Source organism: Carassius auratus, chromosome 7 (assembly GCF_003368295.1).
Source record: "Carassius auratus strain Wakin chromosome 7, ASM336829v1, whole genome shotgun sequence".
Taxonomy (NCBI): Eukaryota; Metazoa; Chordata; class Actinopteri; order Cypriniformes; family Cyprinidae; genus Carassius; species Carassius auratus.
In genome coordinates this window covers 2,592,494-2,614,845 of record NC_039249.1, presented here as the reverse complement: position 1 = coordinate 2,614,845, position 22,352 = coordinate 2,592,494, and the positions used below count along the sequence as shown (strand labels likewise).

At 36.8% G+C, this 22,352-nt stretch overlaps 1 protein-coding gene across 2 annotated transcripts in view; it reads right to left on the bottom strand.

The window, feature by feature from the left end:
• The window catches only part of eml3 (EMAP like 3), a 30,797-nt gene that overhangs the window by 2,775 nt on the left and 5,670 nt on the right, over positions 1–22,352 (bottom strand). Inside the window, exons 2-17 of one of the 2 annotated variants that reach the window (XM_026266582.1) lie at positions 16,986–17,162; positions 16,713–16,824; positions 14,359–14,820; positions 11,861–11,974; positions 11,392–11,420; positions 7,512–7,541; positions 7,197–7,317; positions 6,420–6,569; positions 6,262–6,331; positions 5,447–5,557; positions 5,135–5,230; positions 3,976–4,110; positions 2,904–3,042; positions 1,193–1,344; positions 955–1,080; positions 707–838 (exon numbers count right to left, since the gene is read on the bottom strand). In XM_026266582.1, coding sequence (XP_026122367.1) covers positions 707–838; positions 955–1,080; positions 1,193–1,344; positions 2,904–3,042; positions 3,976–4,110; positions 5,135–5,230; positions 5,447–5,557; positions 6,262–6,331; positions 6,420–6,569; positions 7,197–7,317; positions 7,512–7,541; positions 11,392–11,420; positions 11,861–11,974; positions 14,359–14,820; positions 16,713–16,824; positions 16,986–17,162 — 2,156 coding nt within the window. The remainder of the gene's footprint in view (positions 1–706; positions 839–954; positions 1,081–1,192; positions 1,345–2,903; positions 3,043–3,975; positions 4,111–5,134; positions 5,231–5,446; positions 5,558–6,261; positions 6,332–6,419; positions 6,570–7,196; positions 7,318–7,511; positions 7,542–11,391; positions 11,421–11,860; positions 11,975–14,358; positions 14,821–16,712; positions 16,825–16,985; positions 17,163–22,352) is intronic. The other variant, XM_026266583.1, reaches the window with a different exon arrangement.

Below are 22,352 nucleotides of genomic sequence, written 5' to 3'. Positions count from 1 at the left end.
AAAAAAAGGTTTCGATTTTTAAATAAATGCTTTTTTTTTTTTTTTTTTTTACATTTTTATTCATCAAATTATCCTGAAAAAATGCATCATGGTTTCCACAAAATATTAACTAGCACAACTGTTTTCATCATTACTAGTAATAGGAAATGTTTCTTGAGCAGCAAATCAGTATATTAGAATGATTTTTGAAGGATCATGTGACACTAAAGACTGGAGTAATGATGCTGAAAATTCAGCTTAGCATCACAGGAATAAATTACATAAAAAAATACTGAAAAATAAATATTAGTTTTTAGGATTATTTATATGATTTTAGTAATTAATATATAAAAATATGCAGTTTCACAATATTACTGTTTTTATTTAATATGTGAATCAAACAAATGCAGCCTAACTGAGAATAAGAGACTTCTTTCAAATACATTTTAAAATGAATAACTAACCATTTGTTAATGTTGAGACCAAATATATCACAGTAATGTTCATATTATCAAATACTTTGAGCTGTGTACTTCCACTCTATTCCAAGCATACTATATGAAGCAGAATCCATACCAATAGGTGTCAGCATGAAATGTAGTATACAGGCAGTGGCCCACACACACACACACACACACACACACACACACACACACACACACAAACACACACACACACTAAACCTAGTGTGTCTTTATAACAGTTAATTTTCTGTGACCTCTCTGACCTCTAGTGTTGTGCACCAGTCCAGTTTGTGGTCCTCTGCATTCCACACACACACTTGTCGGTCATTTCCACATGTAAGAAATATGTTCTGAGTGGGGTGTGTGGCCAGACCCCACATTTCATCCACATGACCCTGACAATTCATTACACATTTTTAGAGTGCAGTATAAGATCTTTTAATTAAATGTATTGAAAAATGTTTTATAAATAACACAAAACTATATTTGCATATAACTCCAATATATCTACCTGTACAATGGCCACAAACCCATCCGAAAATGTTCCTCTTAGGATTGCATTTCGTGTTGTGCCAACGAGCAGTTCTTCTCCATCTACATCCGCAATAGTGCGAACTGCACCAAATTTCTCAGGAATCTGGAAAAGCGAAGGCCATTCAAGACATTTCTAATTTAGAAAGTCTATAGTTTAATATACTCACATTGCTGTAAACACACAGATTTAAAGAGAATGCAGATTTATGTCTCACCTCACACTCTCTTTCAGGTGCCAGGTCTGCGCTCCAGCGGATGACCTTGCGGTCCTTGCCGCCACCGCTGAGTATACCTCCACCCTGCAGGATGCACATAGCGAAAACACTGCCCTCGTGAGCACGCGTCTGCTTCATGATCTGAAATGTCTCTGCAAGCAGGGAGAGAAGAAAAAAGTGCCAAAGATGGACAGTATATATTGTTTTTCAAGTAAGTAAAAGAGCCTTTATTAAAAAAATTTAAAAAAAGGAAAAAGTATAGTACATTGATACTGTTAAGAATTCTGGCTGATACTGATAAGCCGAAAAATTTTCATATATATATATATATATATATATATATAAATGTTAAACCATCACTGACCCCCACTACTGCACCTCACCCAGAGCGGAGGCGCTGCAAGTGGCAAGAGAGGAAGCAGAAGAGGGGTAAGCGCAGAGGTATCCGGGTAAGACTAACGGCTAACCCACACAAGCCAGCTGTCCCCACCATTGTACTGGCTAACGTACGCTCTTTGGACAATAAACTGGATTACATATGACTACTATGCTCAACTCAACGCTGCCTTCAGAGCTGGAGATGAGGTGGGCCTGAGGACAGCTAGGGCCAACCTATCCTGCGGCATCAGAAAGGCTAAGATACATATCAGGAGGATAGCCCAACAATTCAGCGACAGCATAGACACTCGGAGCCTGTGGCAGATGATACAGACCATTACGGACTACAAGCCCCCACCACGGACCTGTGACAGCACCATCTCCCTGCTGAACAAACTGAACACCTTCTTTGCTCGCTTTGAGAAACAAAACAGCACTACTGCCCTCCACTCAGCACTCACACATCTAAACAAAAAAGACTCATATGTCAGAATGCTGTTAATAGACTTCAGTTCAGCATTCAACACAATCACCCCTCAACAGCTAATTTACAAACTGATCCAGCTGGGACTCAACACTTCGCTGTGCAACTGGCTGTTGGACTTTCTGACTGGAAGACCTCAGACAGTACGGGTCAGCACTAACACATCCAGCACCAACACACTGAACACTGGGCCCCTCCCCCCCAAGGATGTGTGCTGAGACCCTCCTCTTCACTCTGTTAACACAAGACTGCACATCGTCACACAACTCCAACCTCTTAATTAAGTTTGCGGATGACACAACTGTAGTGGGTCTCATCAGCAACAAAGATGCTTTTGCACCCCCCCGAGCTCCCACATCCCCAGGTCCTTCCACTCCCACTAACAAACTGTGACCTGCTTAAGACACTTTGTGCAGCATTGGTCTGCCCACTACCTCATCTCATTCAACTACCTCTTCAGTCAGCACTGTTTGTTTACACACCTGTTTGCACTCTTATCTGCCATGTGCCTTGTGCTGCTTTATTTAGTTGTATTTTATATTTAATCTGTATCTAACTGTACTTTTATGCTCTACAGTTAGTTATCTGTATGCACAAAGGGTCTGAGAGTAACGCAATTTAAATTCTCTGTATGTGCTATGTACTGTACTTGTGGAAGAACTGACAATAAAACAGACTTGACTTGATTTTACTTAATACTATTTCTTCCGTATTTTATCATACAGCCACGTGAAATGGATTATTTAATTTGAGATGAAAACCGATACAGTAAAGATAAATATTGTGTATCCCTTGTAAAATTTAAAATTTAAGTCTATCAGGCAAAAATTAAGAAATAATTTTGCTTACCCTTTGCTCCTTTTCCTAAAGTTTTGGTATCAGCAGCTGATTTTCCCCATGTGAGAATGTTCCCCTCAGAGTCTCCAGTCAACACGTCACCCGTAAGACTGAACACGAAGCACAGGACGAACTTGGGCTTTTTGTATTTCTGTTAATAAAACAATGAAAAAAAATCACCAACACTGACAAATACCAAACAATAAGTAAATTCATAGTTTAATACATTATGAAACGGTTCTATCCTTTAAAGCTAATCATAAGCTAGCCATAAGGCATATTACATTAAAAAAAATAATATGATGGTATCACATATAAATACTATCATAGGTACATTAAAGTTCAAATGTTTGGGGTTTCATAAGAATTATTTTAGACGTTTTTAAAAGAGGTCAAAAATACATTAAAATGTAAATATTATTACAATTTAAAATAACTTTTTATACATTCACTTTTTTAAAATGCAATTTATTCCTTTGATGCAAAGCTGAATTTTCATCATCATTATTTGAATTACTCCAGTCTTCAGTATCACATGATCCTTTAGAAATCATTTTAATGATGATTTGGTGCATAAGAAACATATCTTATTTTTTTTATGTTGAAAACACTGAAATTGTATTAAACTGTGAAACACTTTTTTCATATATTTTTTTATATTCATCTTATATAATAACTTCATAAAAAATGGTAATATCATACTCCATTTTGTGAGTGAATTGATGTTAATTCACATAATTTCTAGAGGTCAACCGATGTATCGGTTTTGCCGATTAATTGGCACCGATAGTTGATTGCTGAAACAATCGGTTATCAGAATTATACAGTGTGAAATGGTTCAGTAATGTTTTTTTTTTTTTAAATAAAGCACTATTTTAGTTTTTGTTCAGTATCAATTTTAAAAACTATAGGTTAATTAATCGGTATTGGCCAGTGTGGTATCCAACCTAGCTATCAGTATTGGCAAAATCCACTATTACTACTACTAATAATTTCTACATATTTTTTACCCATACATGGAAAAGCAAATGATACCAAATTTACAGTGGAGGACAGTCAACTTAGTTGCTAAATGTGGACTCACTCCAAAGATGCCCTGTTTCTTGGTCAGTGTGCCAGCGCTCATGGTCCAGAAGTAGACGTGGGACTTGCCACAGGAGATGATGTTGTTGGTGTCTGTTGGGCTGAAGTCCACAGCCAGAACTGCCTCATTAGTGCTCTAAAACACACACACATAGTCACACAGCATGAAGACATATGGTTTTCCACAGTATATATGTCTATGTGCCAATGGCTCTGTGTTATTATAGGAGAAAAGCTGCAATTCAACTTCAAACATCCAGTCAATCTTCAGCTGCAATAGCAGTTCATGTTAGTTTAATGACTGTAATTTTCCTGTTATTAAAAGGTGTAATCCAGAAACTGTAAATACATCTTCAAAGCTCTGCAGAAGATATTGTCATTGTTTATGATTTCTAAACTGTTCAGGCTCCTTAACTTTGTTCTGAGTAATCATCTTCAAGCACTACTGTTTCCTGAAATTCGTCTCAAACATACATCTAGAGGGCTTGTGGAATTTCTGAATGATATTTATCTCACCGCAAACTGACTTTAAAAAAAATAAACCAATTCACATTGAGATGAAAATCTATGAACTCAGTCAGCAAACAGAACTCCCTTGACAAAGCGTGATGCTATTCTAAGTCCAACTGCTTCCTAAATCCATTACTAGCAGTACAGCCCAAAAATAAAACACAAGGAAGAAAAATTTCTTCATACAAATGGGCAGTTCTTAAAACACTCGCAATCACTCACACAAATGTACAGTAAAATATTTAGCCGCTCCCATAGCAACCCCGCTCAAAACGCTCATGCAAAAGTAGGAGGAAACATTTAAGACAAAGGATCCCACAGAGCTAGAAAACCATCCACAATAAAGCTGACGGCTTTACAGAACACAGGCAGCTGGCTGTAGATTCAGTCAAGAGCTGCTGAAATAATCCCTAGGATAATATATCTTAGAAAGTCAAATTTACTCCGACATGATGGAGGGTTGAACCCGGAATTTCTTTTTAGGAAATACTGCACATGTGCTTGAAAAAATATTGCTACGCTTCTAATCATGAGAATGTAAACTACATCCGTGTAGCTTCACATATATATTGTCTGGTAGATAGAATACACCAAACATGCATTTCTGTGTGTGAGTGTGTGTTTGTGTGTGAGTGTGAGCGTGAACACACCTTAACTTCAAGATGCTTTATGTTTTTATTCCAGTCCCACACAGAAAGCATGTGTTCATTGGAATCGTCGATCACACACAGTAATGTACCAGCATCCTGTAAACAAATTAATAAATAAATTAAAATAACAATAATACAATGATTCTAGTCTAGAAATGTTTGTGAAGTGATTTGGATCCTGGATTCTAGTATTGTTTGAAATATTTTATAATTATTAAAATTTTGTATGTTTAATACGTGTGAACAACAGTCCTGTCTGTCTGTCTGCTGTGTTTGGACTGGAAAGGACGCAGAATGGGAAGCAATACTTACTGAACTGGAAAATGCTAGGCCTCCGACACCTCGCTCAAATGTGCCGAGGCCGATCTGTTGCAGTGTCACTAGCGTTTTGGAGTCCCAGATGTGCACAAAGGGCTGAAGAGGCTGACAAAGATGCATGCGCACACAGAAAGCACACAAAGATTATTTGTTTGTTTTGTTCAAAATATTAAGTTAATGTTTTTAGGATTGTATAACTTGTTTTCTAATTTTTCAAAATGATAATAATTTTGCCTTCACTGCTTAATTTACATTAATGCATTTATAGGAAGCACTTTATTTTACAGTCCTGTTCCTCATGTACATACTATGCACTTATTATAGTAATTAGAATAACTATGTAATAACTAGGTACTAACCCTGAACCGATTCCTAAACCTAACCCTACCCAATGTATTTACCTTGTATTACCAGAACTTTCTTAGATAAATACACTGTAAGTACACTATAAGTACACGTAAGTACATTTACTGTAAAATAAAGTGCAATCCATTTATCATATTTAATGTTATCCAAAGCATCTTACAAAACCAGCAATTCATCAACTGAAAATAGCCCTGGTCAACAGGAAATCAGTTTTTTTAAGTAAAATTTTACAATTGCGTATAAGGCCATAAAATCAACACGATAAATAATAGATCAATTATGGAATTAGCAAAATGCTGTATAAAGTAGATTTTATATGGCACATAGCATGTCACACCACAATTCTAACTTCCCAAAAGTATTCAATTTCAAATAACATACTAATTATTTGCCCTGTAAAACTGAAAATACATGATAGCATCACATCTTATAAAATGCCTCACCTTGCCATCTTTGTCTACTCCCGCTGTCTGTCCGGATGCTACACGCACCTTGTCTGGGTGGATGGCAAGACTACATGCCAACAAGTAAAAGGAAAAGTAAGAACATTATAATCAGAAAAACAAATTTGGTGCACATCTAAATAACACTTCAAACTCACCATCTGACGCAGTCTGTGTGTTTCTGGTAATGTCTTTGCGTCTGGTTGCTGATATGATACAGAACCACCACACATGCAATAAAATAAACTGCTTCTCCAGACGGCAACAGGTAAAGGTTCGCTCGACAGTCCCGTCCCCGATAACCATAGCTGAAAATAAAAAGGTCAAGGAACAATGGCTAATATGTATATAAAGGAAATCTAATTCACTGTGTTTAGCAATGTGATGTAATATACACTTTTAAGCAAGATGATAGATATGGTTTCCAAAATAACAGAGAGAACAGGTTTTGTTCCAGACTTTGCTTTTTTTGGGTATATGTCCAAAAATTATGAAATTGAGAAAGCATAAGGTCTATACATTGGAATAATATGTGATGTCTTTCCATAAGTCAATAGTTAGGGGAACTGTTTGCATATTTATCTGCTTAAAACTATAGGTGACTAAGCATGGAACAGATGTATTTAAAAAATAAAGCATTTATTTTTGGAATTTTTAAACATATAATTGTAATACGCAGCATTCTTTTTTCCTCTTTTAGAATCAGATTTTTCTCTCTCTATACATAGATGATAAACAGATCCGCAGTAAAATAATTAATTACATATATACAAAATATAATTAGCTTTATAATAAAATTGCATGCATTTAAAATTTTTATATAATCTATTCTATAACTACTTACAATTAATTTATATGAAAGTAAATTCAATTAAAATGTAATTAATTACTTAAAGAATTCATAAAATAAGATAAAATATTTTTTTTTAGGATACACCCAATCCAGATCCAGTTTCTGTGAGGGGAGATCCATTCTCAGCTCCTCGTAGTTTAGAATGTTAGAAGGAATGTACATGGTGATTGGTCGTCCACGGATGAACATCTTGATTGACTGACCTGTGAACAAAATAAATGGGAGAATGTACAACATGAAAATTTTATTGACTCTGAGTGGCAATAAAGTACTATAATTCAGATTTGTTAACTTTAAGAATACAATTTTAATAACTTCAAAATTCAAAATGAATATTTTATAATAAATTATTTTTAGGCACCAATTACTTCGAACCAAAACCATGATTGAAACCTACTCTGAGTTCCTCTCCTGGACCCCTGAGATCCTGTTAAAAGAGAAAACACAAACAAACATTATCTCTGCAGCTGCAGAACACATCAGGAATTCCTGCAGCCTAACTGAGCTCCAACTGACTCTACAGGGAGCTCCACTTAGAACAACTCTCTGAGTCATCGGTATCATTGTCTGGACCTGGTTCTGGTCTGCACTGAGGGGGAAAACTCGTTTTTTAACAGGGCTTTTTAAAAGCAATGAGGCAAGCAAGTCAATCTATGTGTCTGCTGCAATGGAATGACAATAAAAGCTACAGCCAGAATCTAATAATCAAAGTCTGCGTCACAACATCACTGACCTTCAAAGATCGTTTATAAATATATAATATATATTATATGGGTTGTTTTGATACAAGAGAAAGCGGTAATATCTCAAATTCCTCAGAAGCATCATATGGTTTTGAGTTGAAACCATATACGACATCAGAAGAACTCTTATCCCAATGTTATCAGATGAATGTCATCCAGGGGACGCCGAAAGAAAATTCCATAAATGTGTCAGTTTCATACCCCGATGGAAAAAACACTTCTGTTTGATGTTGAACGCAGTCATGATATTTCAAATAAAACCCCTTGTTTACTTTTCCCAGCCATTAAATGCAGGTGAATAAATTATTAAAACGCCACGCGCACACGGACGAAACGGTCAAGGCAGTGCTGTGTAAAGGTGGTGTGAATATCTGGCACGCAGGGAAAGGGAAACACACATCCATCATCCAGGACAGAAAACTAGAGTAGTGCGGTTGCATAACCAGCGAGAGTAACTTTCCAGTGTGAGCACAAGCTTTCCTGTGTCTCACTGCTGAAGGAAACCTGCACCTGTACACGCATAATGAATAAACAAACACACAAATATATAAAGATGAAACACGAGGCCACTAATGGCTTGCTAAGTCGGCTGTGCTGAGTAATGCATGCTCGTTAAAGTTTATACGCACAGTGACCTCACTGCACCTCAATGATCTCGAAGATGTTTCTATTCTTGAATTGGGTTTTCAATCTGCGGTCCATGAAGCTGCTGATAGGGGTCTGTGGATAGATATGCTACTTTTTAAAGGTTAGTTGTCAGTAAGATTTTTTTATTTAAAAAAAAATTATACTTTTATTGTGCAAAGATGCATTAAATTGGTCAAAAGTGACCTTTAAAACATTTATAATGTTACAGAAGATTTCCACTTCAAATAATCGCTGTTCTTTTCTGCTATAATCAAAGTATCCTGAAAAAAGTGTCACCATTTTTCGTAAAAATATTAAACAGCACAACTGTTTACAACGTTAATAATAAGAATAAATGTTTCTTGAGCAGAAAAAAAGCATGTTAGAATGATTTCTGAAGGATCATGTGACACTAAAGATTGGAGTAATGAAGTTTTAAAATATATTAAAATAGAATATAGACATTTTAAATTGTAATAATATTACAAAATAATACAATTTCTACTGCATTTTGATTAAATAAAATGCAACCTTGGTGAGTGTAAGAGTTTTCTTTTAAAAACCTTTAAAAAATCTTTTGAATAGTAATGTATATAAACACACACTAATTATAAAAATATTGGATGGGCTGGGATTAGTAAGGCTGACTAGTTATTGTCATGATTTTTCCCTAGTCTTGAGGCAGGATCATGACAGACCCGTGTTTTGTGTACAAGCACATGGCCTTGTCTTTGGGCCATGTGCTTGTGTTGTCTCGTTCCCTTGCCCCGCCCCCTTATCCTAGTTTTGTCGTGATTGCCTTACCTGTGCCACCTGTTGTGTCTTGATTAGTCTTATTTATATCCCCTAGTGTGCTCTGTCTTGTGCGGTTCATTGTGTTTCTATATGTTACCCATTGAACATACGTTGTCTAGTTTGTGATTGTTTATCTGTAGAGTTAGTGTTCTTGTGTTAAGAGTCTTTGTTTATCGTGTCAACCTAGTCCTGTTAAGTCATTTAGTTTCTGCCCTAGACGTTGTTTTCCCCCTCGTGGGTTTTGTTTTTCCCCTATTTGTCTTTAATAAACCCCGTTGTGCTGTGATTCCTGTCTGCGCTTGAGTTCCTCCCTTACCTCCACCTGACAGTTATTTTAATAATTTATGGTTTAACTGTGAAAAATAGACAGCGCTGAATGTCAGCGGAGACCATGAAAACTAGTTGAGCCTCAGAGACAGATCCCCAACAGAGATCTCATCACCAAGACCACGGGAACCAGAGGAGTGCTCTGCACAATCTGACTTTGCTGCAGCCTGGAATTAAACTGCAGGATTCGTCTGGTCAACGGAGAACGATGAAGTTTTGCTTCCTTCAGCACACCATTTTCTGGTTTATTTCTGTATTGTAAAAAGCACTATATAAATGACAGTGACTTAACTTGACTGGGGTGCCAACAGTCAGCTTAGAAAATCTGTCAGAGATGTTGACACTGCTGCAGCAATCAAAGCTGCACCTTCACCTGCATAAATTCACCACCTTCATCAATAAATATCAAGACAATTATTAAGGGTCCAGTTATTCTGAATCCACAGGTTTATGTTTGGGTGAGAAATTAAAACAACAACCACAACAATGTTTATTTATAGAGCACATTTAAACAAAACCGAGGTTGACCAAACTGCTTCACAAGAATAAAACAAATAAAATATAAGAGTAACAAGGAACTCTACAAACAAATGAGATCAGCAGAGTACAGTAAAAAACCCAGGAAACATACCAAGGGGTGTTATAAGCCAGGGTGAAAAAAATATGTCTTTAGATAAGATTTAAAAATGCTAATAGATGGGGCACATCTGATAAATGGAGGAAGGCTATTCCAAGGCTTCGGTCCCACAGTAGCAAAGGCGCGATCACCATGATTTTTAAGTTGAACTCTAGCGACAATGAGTAAGCAAAGGTCACAAGCTCTATAGGTTCTAGAAAGGGCATATGGAAGCAGCAAATCAGTGAAGTATTGAAAAGCCAGGTTACTGAGGGCTTTGTAAACAAATAATAAGATTTTTAGATTTATCATATACTTGACAGGGAGCCAGTGTAGGGACATTAAAATAGGAGTAATATGATCATATTTTTGCTTCCCTTCAAGCAGTCTAGTGGCTGCATTCTGAACTAACTGAAGACGAGAAATTGAAGTCTGAGAAATACCAAAATACAAAGAGTTACAATAATAAAGCCAACATGATATGAAGGCATGGACAGCAGTTTCAAGATTTTTTCTAGATAGGAAGGGTTTAACTTTACTGAGAAGGCGAAGTTGGTAAAAACATGACTTAACTACAGATGAAATCTGTTTATTAAACTTTAAACTGGAGTCAAATAAAATGCCCAAGTTCCTGGCACACTTTGTGTTATACGGAGTGAGGAAGCCAAGATCAAAATTAAAAGCAACATTTTCCCTAGGACCAAACTAATTTATTTCTGATTTGCCTTAGCTTAAGTTCGTTTAGGCAGACAAATGTTCATTTATTAAGACAGTGTGTTATAAACATTCCTTTTCCTTCTTTGGCTGAGGAAAACAAATATTCAAGAAAATGAAACCAGACAATCCTGACTGTAAGAAACAGAGCAGAAACTGACCACATGATGAGTGAAAGATTAAAAGTCCTATATTCATAACCAATAGCAGCTTTGCAGGTAATCAAGCAGACCACAAGACATGAGAATAGAAACAAGCATTGTAAACAGCATGAGTAACTGACTATCTCTATACAAACAGCAGAAGTAAAAAAAAAAAAAAAAAAAAAAAGAAATTATGAAACACTGGCCTAATGCAAGCCTGAATTATGACAAAGCTTACCTGCTAAGATTAATGCTCCTTAGAAATGCTTAAAAAAAATAGTTAAGAAAAGGAGAAGAGCGATGCCTTATTACCTGTACTGGAGATGAGGTCTTTTGCCCGGCTATGGAGACAAACACATCAATTAATTAGTGGCAGAAAACATACATAAATATATACATGGACATACACACACACACACACATATATATATATATATATGTAATATATGTTATATATAACATAGTTTACATTGATGCTTTCACAAAAATATTATTTGAAGCCCCTTATACATTTGCCCCATAATTGTCCATTGTTAGGGTGGCCATATGCGCCATTCATACGGGACATGTCCAGGCCAGGATTTTAATATTGCCTAAAACATCCAAGGAGGTGAGCTGTCCCGTATGTTGTTTCTATAAACTGAGGGATGAGTCACGCAGATTTCTGAGGAAACCGACAGCATCTCATAGATTGTGCTGATAGAGCTTAAATTATTTATTCACTCAGAAACATTCTGTTATGTTAACGTGCATGCTTGAACAAAAGAGAAGCGTCTCTCACCTCTCCAGACTTGGGGATCGTGTGAGTAAGTTTGTAGAAGAGGCCGCTTTCTTAGAAAGCCGCTGTTTGGTCTTTTCTTGGGAGTCTCTGCTTTTCTCACTGTTCCTCCTCACCCTGATCTCAAGAACAGACATTAATCAGTCAATGCATGTGACATTCAAATCAGATGCACAGAGCTCATGCAAGCAGTAATTAATGCATTAATGCAGATATGCGCATGCTGACATGCAGTAACAGAACTGGCGTAACGTGCTTAGCATGTTTCCATTTACGTGTCCCATCAAGTTTGGACATGTGCAGCATGCAAATGGGCCCACATTACCAAACCCACAACCACCCACAATCATGCAGACAAAACCATGCAAGTCAATCCAATATGAGTGAGTTAATGCAATTGTTTGAGATACAATGAATTTGAACTTATGTGCGTGGGAGTATGAGTCTGTGCTCACTGAGGGATTGTTTCCTTTAGCACACCCCATTTCCTGTTCTTCTGAATACCCTAAGAGGCATCCAATAAAAGCTACACGAAACAGGAAATATCTGTGGTCATGTGATCAATGATGATATTTGCGGTGACAGACAGAGAAGTGAAACTCAGCTGATAAAGGGGGCTGTCCACTCTTAAATAAACCTGAATCCTGTCACACTTAATATGCAACATATAACACAGCAGCCGAAATGAGCGTTAAACTAATGCACTACCCCTAATGCACTAATATTTTTAAAACAATAAAGCCAAATTCAAGATTAATTTAGAGCACTTTACGGCTGAAAACAAGGTAAACTACGTGTTTCCTAACTTTGTTTTGAATGTAACATATGGTCAGTGTCCACTTAATCAGTGCATGGAACTTGTCATGCATTTAAACTTCACATTTTGCTAGCACGATTCATGGTACACTGTTAGTTTCAGAGTTTGTCTGCATGGAATGCCATTAAAAACTGCACATTTGTTTTCATTCAGTGCTAATCCAGCAGAAGAGTGACAAGTTACAGACCACCATCTGAAATAGTTTTAGGGGCCACGAAAGGTCATTTTTAACTCTCTGTCAACGTAATCTTGCATTATCTCATTCAGTGCCTCACACTTTTCATACTTTATCATGAATTAATAATTAATTATGAGAAGGTATTTCACACTGAACATCTGTAAACCACATTCTTAACTGCATATTTACATACATTCATTGGTCACGCTTCCCTCAAACGCTGAAACTAAACAAGGCATGAAATGTTTAACGAGGCAAGCATTGTTTAGTTTTGCCTGCTGTTCTGTTGCAAAACAATCTAGCACCACATTACTTTGTAAACCTGATAACCCTTGACGCCCATGCAAGGATACCAGGAAGGGATGAGGCAGAATTATCTGTAAAGCACGGTTTACATGGAACAAGACTTAACATACATTTGTGGGAACCAAGAAGACATTTACACGAAAGACCACCCAAAGCATGCATGCAGATAAATCAGTCAATGAATCAAGAGATTTCCTTTGTTTAAGAGATTAAGTGAGATTATATGATGGGTTAGTATGATTTCAATGCCTTAATCATGAGCTTTTGTGTTTCTGCAAAACCATGTTACAGACAAGATTCCCAGAAGCTGTTTTGACATATGTACTCAGGCATTTCGACATTCCTGTCACAATGACAGCTTTCTGGCATTAGCGGTGATCTAATAGGTTCTGTATTCACCTGAAGGAGAGTGAACGGGTCTTGATGACATTATTATTGCTACATTGACTGCGGAATGCAGTACTATTCTTGCAACTGTGGTAACGGTCATGCATACCTAATCAACACTGCAACTGAACAAACACTTGGTGTCAGCGATCTTCCCTTTTTTCCTATTAAAAACTCAAAGCTACAATCTCCAAAGCTCTGACATCTGCCCAGATAAATCACACAACGTTTCCAAAGAAGCCAAAGCTTTAACTAGATCCAAAACAAATGTAAAACTCTGTTGGTACAGAGCTCTAAAAGAGCTGAATGAATGCCAGAAGCACATCAATTCAGTCATAGTGCCCTTAGGGATACAAACATCTGTCTCTGGTATTACTTAATGACCGATACATTGCTGTAGCTCAAACGGTAGATCGTGGAGCTAGAAACGTAAAGGCCATGGGATTGATTCCTAGGAAATGCATGCACTGATCAAATGTATAATTTGGATGCAATGCAAGTCACTTTGAAAACACCTGCCAAGTGCATAAATCTAAAGGTCAGTTAAGAAGTTATGCTTTTTAAAAATATTTGCAACAACCTCAAGTGAAATCAGGGCTGACCTAAATTACATACTCCCACTGATTCTTTGACTATCCACTCCTGCTTCTGTGTAAATATAGCTCGATCTGGGAGCCAAAACTGGCTCAACAAGCTGTAACTTTGGTTTGTGCAGTAACATAAGCATAAAATGTTAGGATTAACACCAAAACCAGAAGCAGTGAACTCAAGCAGCCAGCCAATGCTTGACTCCACTTTTAATGGTCAACGCACAGCATTTTCTCTCCCTCCCGAATGGGGGAGAGTGGGCCTCCGTGTGGGTTGGACGTCGGCTCTTTTGGGGGTGCAGGCGAGGAGGATGTTGGGGTTTGAGGGCATGAGCCCTGGCTGTCCTCGCTGCCTTTGCTCTGTTGTTTCTGAAGGGTTCTGACTGTTGTGGGCTGGATGGTGTCTTCTACTATGGAGCTCCAGGTTTGGTCCTTCCCCCTCTCGACTTCATCAGCATCTTCCTCTTCTCTGCGGAGCTTGATCGGGGTTTCATCAGCAAACGGGATGCTTTCTGGTAATGCATCCTCCAGGGAGAGACTCTGGACGGCCCGTGTCAGGGCCAGCGGGACAGTCTCGTGATTTGGGATCCACGGTTCAGTCTGAGCGCACCTGTCACAAGTGCTCGGTTTGTGGTTGGAAATGGTTTTAGCCCCGCCCTCCCCGTTTTCAGCTGTGTTTGAGATATGGCTATAGATACACAAATAAAACACAATGATTGAGATGAAGAATGTCTAAAAAGGCTACTTGTCGGTTAAAGTGAATGAACCCAAAAATCATTTACTTATTCCAAACATCTATGACTTTCTTTCCATGGAACACCAGCACAGGTATTGCATAATATTTAAAATGTGTTTTTGAGGCTACAAAATTTATAAAACAAAACAAAAAAAGAATCAGCAGTAGTCCATGAAACTTGCAAGTCAAGTTATTTGTAGCCATATCATAGCACTGTATGAGAAACAGAAAACAAAAAAGTACCAATCAGTGAAAAGTGTAGAAACCAAGACATTTATAAAACTATTTCTGAATTCAATGCAATCATATACAATCATGTTTTTCACATAAAGCTAACACATGATCTCAAAAGATCTCTGAAAATTTAAATGGATTCCTTTAATTATATGTTTCCAGCAGTGGTTTCTTAACTTTTGGTCTTGTTGACGCAGTTGATAGTCTGATAGAATATTCAAAGACCTTCCCATACATTGCATTTCTGCTGTAATTATGACAAAGATGCTTGGTTTAAATTTTTATTAACAGAAGCTTGAAATATCGATGTATTAAATTATTATGCTATCAAGCGCAATGTTGGGAGTTTGATTCCCAAGGAACTAGGGCTGCACAATATTGGGAAAAAATTACATTGTGATATATTATTTTTCTGCGATATATATTGCAGATGAAATATTAGATTAGATTTCATAATATATTATATGAAATCTAATCAATTTTTTTCTTACAAACAAAAATGGGGTGAGCACACAAATTCTCATTTTAAATAATTTAAACATCGTCACCATCGTGTCAATTGATTAATATGCGTGAGGGAGAGAGAGCAAGAAAGGCTGGGCCGGGGCTTCCTCGCTCGCTCTCTCTCTCGCGCTCTCGCTCTCTCTGCCCTGTTAAACTGGCAGGACTTAAAAACACATGCAAATGATAAACTTTCACTCTATGATGGTTAAGCTGTGCAATTAATCCGCGACAGTTAATGAAAAACAGACCAACTACGACAGCCTACATCGCACATCCTGCGTTGTGACTTTCGTGGATTCGTACATCTCGATATTGATGCTTAAACGACACATCATGCAGCCCTACCGGGAACACATGATAGGTAAAAATTGATAGCCTGGATGCACTGTAAGTCAGTTTGGATAAAAGCGTCTGCTAAATGCATATATTTAAATTAGCCTTGATTCATTTTATGATTCTTGAAGTTTCATGAACTGTGTGTAAAAACAATAAAAACAACAGTCAATCTATGGCTCGTCTTGGCCCCGGCCCCTGGCTAAGAACCACTGGTTTAGAGTGCTATTTGTTTTTGATGTTTTAAGCTCTTCAAGATGTTCTTTGAATATATTTATTTGTGTTCAACAGGAGATTCATGTGCTTTGGAATGACATGAGGCTAAATATATGAGGACAGAACTTTCATTTATTAATGAACTATTCTTTATTACGTCTTGTAACTTGCCAGTGTCACTGGAACCTGGAGTGCCTTGCTCAGTGGCACAGTGCTGATGGTTCAAGGTTCAGTCATTGCAGGGTCTAAACCTACAACCTTTCAGTTACCAGCTCAACTCTTTAAACCAGAATACTACAATAACCCAGACCTGCAAGAAACCTAAAAGAAGAACTGTCATTTACATTTTCCAACATACAAATTAGAAAATCTCATCAAAGTAATATTAAAATTATAACAAACACAAGTAACAGTTTTCACTGTTTTCTTCTTTTCCCCTGGATGCTGTTCAAAATGTCCCAAACATGCTCTGCTAAGGTACTGAGACAGGAAACGGCTGTGTTACCTTTTAAAATAATTATTAAAGCAAATAAAACTTTCCAGAATCCTCTGTATACCTGTTGGATGTGTGGTGAAATCCATCAAGAGAGCTTGAAGACAGTCTGCAAGGTTTAGAGAATCCATCCACATAACAGGACTGATTTAACACTCGGGCCGCAGCAGGGTTCACTGTACACACATACATTTACATAAGCAAAGCAAAAAAATGTATGGCAATAACTTTAATTCAGGAAAAACAATGCAATGCAATCTGTTGCAATACATTTACAATATCAATAAATCTGGAAATATCTTTATATTAGCACACTGAAATAAACAATCCCTTTTACCAGCAATCAGCTGCTGTTTAATCAGGGGTATCTGTTGGTCATGGAGGCGGAGTTTACGCAGGGCATCGGCCAATGAGGACTTCAGTAGCGTTATCTCATCCTCCTGTGCTTGGAGGCGCACCTCCATTAAAGATAGCCTGTCAGGAAACTCTGTGCTGCCTTCTGCAGACACATCATCTAGAAAAAAAACAATGTAAATATAAAGATCACACGAAAAAAACATGTCTTAGACAAATTCTGCACCAAAATAAAAGGATGATGTACTTTTTCAAATTAAAACCAAGGCAGAACAACATATAATACTATTTTATATAACTTAAATATTTCACAGTTTAAATAATATATCATTATCTATTTGCATTACAGTAAGGAGACACAAAAAGATGCTCGGTCCTAAAAGAAGGATTTGTTTTCTCTATGCAGTATGTTATATTGATAAGTGTATACGTTTCAGTTAAATATTAACTCTTTATAACCTAAAAAGCTTCACTTAAAAAATTTTAATACAGGTTTTTGAAGCTTTACATTTTGGAATGTAATAGAAACTACATGAGTGTCATTAAGAGTGAAACTGTTACAGACTGAATGTTCTGGCCTCTAGGCTTCAACGAATTCTAGGCATCTAGTGAATACATGGCATGTGTTTGTTGTATTTACAAAGGGAATGAATGTCTATTCTCTCAGTTACAATAGCCACACAAAAACAAACACACATGGGCACATCTATATGCAACATGAAAAGGTTGCTCAAGTAACTACACATCACTCCTCATAAAAGCAGTAATGTTAAAAACCCAAATAATATTTTACAAAGTTTTGAGTCCACTTGTTGTAACAGCTGTGAGGGCTGACAAAACAAACTTTTAACCCTTTTTTTTTTTACTAGTTTCCGAATCCAAAGTTTTCCTTATTAATCCTTTATTAATGAACATTGTCTGCTTTCAAGTGATAAACAGTGTAATTTTTTTGTAATTTTTAATATATACAACATATCAGCATTAGTCACAAACAATTAACAATTATACATAACAATTATAATAATTAAAAAATAAAAAACCTTTTGTGAACCACTATCTCAATGCATGTCAGAAAATCTGCCAATGAGATAAAATAGCATTAAAATAAGCTTTATAATAAGATTAATCAATCTATGAAACCATAAATAAATGGCAGAATTATCAGTCACACACTGGCCTCGCCCCAACACACCCATTTAGTTTTGCTTTGATCACCTGGAATTAATGACTAATCTATTTCTGCCGCAAGATTTTTTTTCAAGCCTGAAGCGCTTCCTCTTCAAATGATAACCCTTTATTACCCAAATTACATAGAACTGAGCTACAGTACAAACAACAATTGGCCTTGGACTATTGTTTAGAGCAGGGGCAAGGCCAGAAATGTTTAAGTGGGCGGGCCTACACAAAATTGGGTGGGCAAAGTGTAGCATATGAAAACTGCATATCAAATTGCCAACAGGAAATACAGCACAACGATTCAATAAACAATACTACTAAAGCACTGAATAAATTCATTTTAATTTCAACATTTACTAATACATTATTAAAATTAAAAGTTTTATCTGTTAACCATCTGGTCCGGATGAAATCAAAACAATGAACAAATCTGGATCAGTGGCGGACTGCAAACACGTCCAGGGTGAAAGCAAAATGAGTCCGTGCTGCGGACTGCATATGCAATGCAGGCAGATTATGCATAATAATATCCATTTTATGCAAGTGTTGTTGGTCTAAAATTGTCGCCAAAGGCGGCAACACGAGCAATTTGCTCCAGCACCTTAGCCGCAAGCACGTCTTGGAATATCAGCCAGCAGAAAATGCATTGTACACCTGATTATGCATGAAAAAAAAACTTCAAAAAAAACGGAAAAAACTGGTATAATTTTGAAAAAAAAAACAGTATATACATTTTTGGTCAAACCGCCCAGCACTATGATATGCCTTTAAGGGGTCATTGGATGCCCATTTTCCACAAGTTAATATGATTCTTTAGGGTCTTGTGAAATTTTGTGAAAAGTCTATAATGACTTTGGTTAAAATTTCTCAATAGTAGTGTAAAAAACACCCCTTTTACCCTGTCAAAATCAGCCTTTTTTCAGCATGCTGTTCTAGTTCATGTTGCTTTAAATGCTAATGAGCTCTGCTGAGCCCGCCCCTCTCTTCCATGGGTTGATGAGCAGACTGTACTTAAACTTAAGTCGCAAAACTTGCTAACTAGCACATATTGGGAAAGGAGATGTGCAAAGATTCATAAAAAAAAAACCTTACACTCATTTTTTCTGTGGATGAAGCTGGAACACAAATAATTTGCAGTTTAAAGTTTATTCTGGAGCGGTGCCTTTAGTTATAGGTGCACTGTACTATTATAATGACTTTTAATATAAAAAATTTTACATTTACATTTTACAAACAAGGATAAATGCAAAGGATTCTCTGTGAGGTTCCAAATCAATGACATTCCTTTGATCATTAAACAAAATTACAGTCTGACATGATAACTCAGTTTCAGCCAGATATTAATTTGGCTCTTACAAAGCAAGGTGAGGCATGACCTATTTTATATAAGCAAGCTGTTGCAAATGATTGCTTTGAGTTCTTTGAAATACAACAGGAAGTGCGCATAACCAAAGGTCCAGACTTCCTGAACCACAAATTGAGGCATTTTGTGCTCTTTCAGAGAGAGACAAAATGAAGCCTAAACCTTAGCTTTCTCCTTTTCTCATAAACAAGGCTATTCAACGCCTCTGGATGAGAACCATGACTCCTCTGCTTTCTTCCCACAATGGGTTCATTGAAGATGTGGGACGCTCTCTTCCAGCTAACATGTTTTTCAGTTTCACAAGACCAACCAGAGGCCAAAACCACAAATGCACCAAACCGATTTAAACAGGGCCAAAGGGCAGCGAGTGCACTGCAGCCACAAATATGGACTAATAGTGAATCTACGAAAATAACCTGAGCTTCATGATACACTATGATACAAATCATTTATTTTTGTTAAATAAACTTAATTTCTGACTGCAGATGGCGATGAGTCAAGAAAAAAAATTGATAGTTCACCCCAAAATTACAATTCATCATTTACTCACTCACATGGATTTAAACCTGTTTAAAACCACACCAACTCACATCAACCAATATTGCATATGCCTTATTCTTAAAAAAATCAAAATAACAGCTGAAGTGGATAACTTTATTTTGGGTAGGACTAGTCCTTTAAATGGCACTTTTCTAGAAGATTTTACTTTACAATGGGGTTAACAACTACAGGGCTGATACCAGTCCACATGGAGAAGTGTTTCGTTTAACATTACAAAAAACACATACATTTTGTATCGTATAGGCACTCTTTCCACACGGATCCAGCATTTTGGGAGAGTGAAACCGATGTATTTTGAAACCTAGTACCAGTGTGAATAAATCTGAAAATGCCGCCCTTTGCGTTTTCATATGGAGAGCGAATCCATGTATTTTCCGAAAGGATGATATTATCAGCCCACGTCTCGCCCTTGGTCAGACCCCGCTACGTCACGTAACAGAAACAAAAATGTGAACTAACACTGAACGTGTTTGTATTTGAATTAACACAGATATTAATGTATTGTTCCATGTTCGTTTGTATATTGTGCGCAAGGTTTATGCGCATAGTCCAAGTCATCTTCTCCATTTTTATTGTATCTCTGTTGCAGAATTAGACGCAGATATTTCTTGAGACGAAGTAAAAAAAAAAGATTGGATAGGCAATGCTCTGGCTTCATGTGGACGTAGTCTGACATTTCAGCAAATTTCGGATAAACACAGACAAGTGAACTAGGATGTGGCAACAGATCTACTGTATATTTACATCCACATCAACCTCTGGCTGAACTCCACGTGGCCCAACAGTCTCTTAACTGATGGAAAACAGGCAGATACATGCCCAAGAAAGAATCAAACAACTTTTGAGATCTTAAAAGATATGAGCAAACCACGTTCACGATAAAACAACAGGGATAATTGTAATGCAGATCTGCCAAGATCATTCCATGCTGATATCAAACCTTTAACAGCAATAATAGATTATTGAAAGTTTTATAGGTGAACTATATAACTAGTAATTTATCTCACTATTACATTTTTTTGGAAAGCGATCAAATGAAAACATCTCACGCAATTTTCAAAAACCGCCAAGGCGATCAAACTTGATCATAATGAAATGTATTTATCATTCAAATTCTGTTGGTCAGCCTTTTTTTACCACTCTCCATACATAGAACAAAATTAACCTAATTACAAATGAATATGAATTGGAAATAAAACGTGCAAGTTTACATAAACCAGAAACAGAATCATAAAATTTTACAGAAAATATAACATGTATAATATTATAGTGTTATGTTGTAAATGTAATCTAGAAAATCTAACACAATGTACAAATGTAATAAAAAGTACAGTACAATACTAGTAAAAATTAATCTACACCTATTGGAACTAGTGAAACTGTCCAACTTCAGAACAAACTGCTGTGTTTAACTTACACCAAGCCTGAATGAGGTATTCTTTTAGTTTTCGAACAATGGCCAATTATTTCACTACAGCATTTTGTTTCTTCAAAAAAATAAAAAAGAATGCGCTAACAGTGCAACTTGCAATTCTTGCTACCGTAATACATGGGAACAGAAATAATTAATGTCACTTACATGCGTGGTTTGGCCTAAGATTCCAACATTAAGACCACCTATGTTCTGTCTGTTGCAGTTTCAGTGCAGTCACCAAACAAAAGGTCTGAGCTGCCAAGTACTTTGTTTGTCAGTACAGCGAATTGCAGTGTAACACAATATGACCCGACTGGTTTGGACAGTAATCAAAAGAAAGGAACAAAGAAGTGCTCTATTTTTGCATGTTAAGTTCTTCAGTCTGTGTGTGGAAATTGTAGAGATCCAATACAGATGCCCACCATTTACAGATCCAACGTTATAACTCACCATATTCTCTAAACACCTGTTTGAATGAGGATTACCAAATGGTTAATAATGAGAGACAGATGTCTCAAGAATCCAATCTTTCCACATTCACTTAATCCAGTCAACCCTTTGATCTGCGAGGTTCCCACACGTTCGGATTGGTGCAAATCTACACTTCTACAGTCTTGAAAATAAAGGTTCTTTATTCAAGGGTTCCACTAATAACCTTTAATCCATGGAACCTTTTCAATGCACAAAATGCATTTTGGATTATTAAAACATTATGCACACAAATAATAAAAAAATATATATTCTAGGTGTTCAGAGCAGTTGTTAGATGTCAAGTTCAGCCCAAGTGTACTACTCTGGGTTTGGTCGAATCACTAACTCTATGAGAAATATTAGTA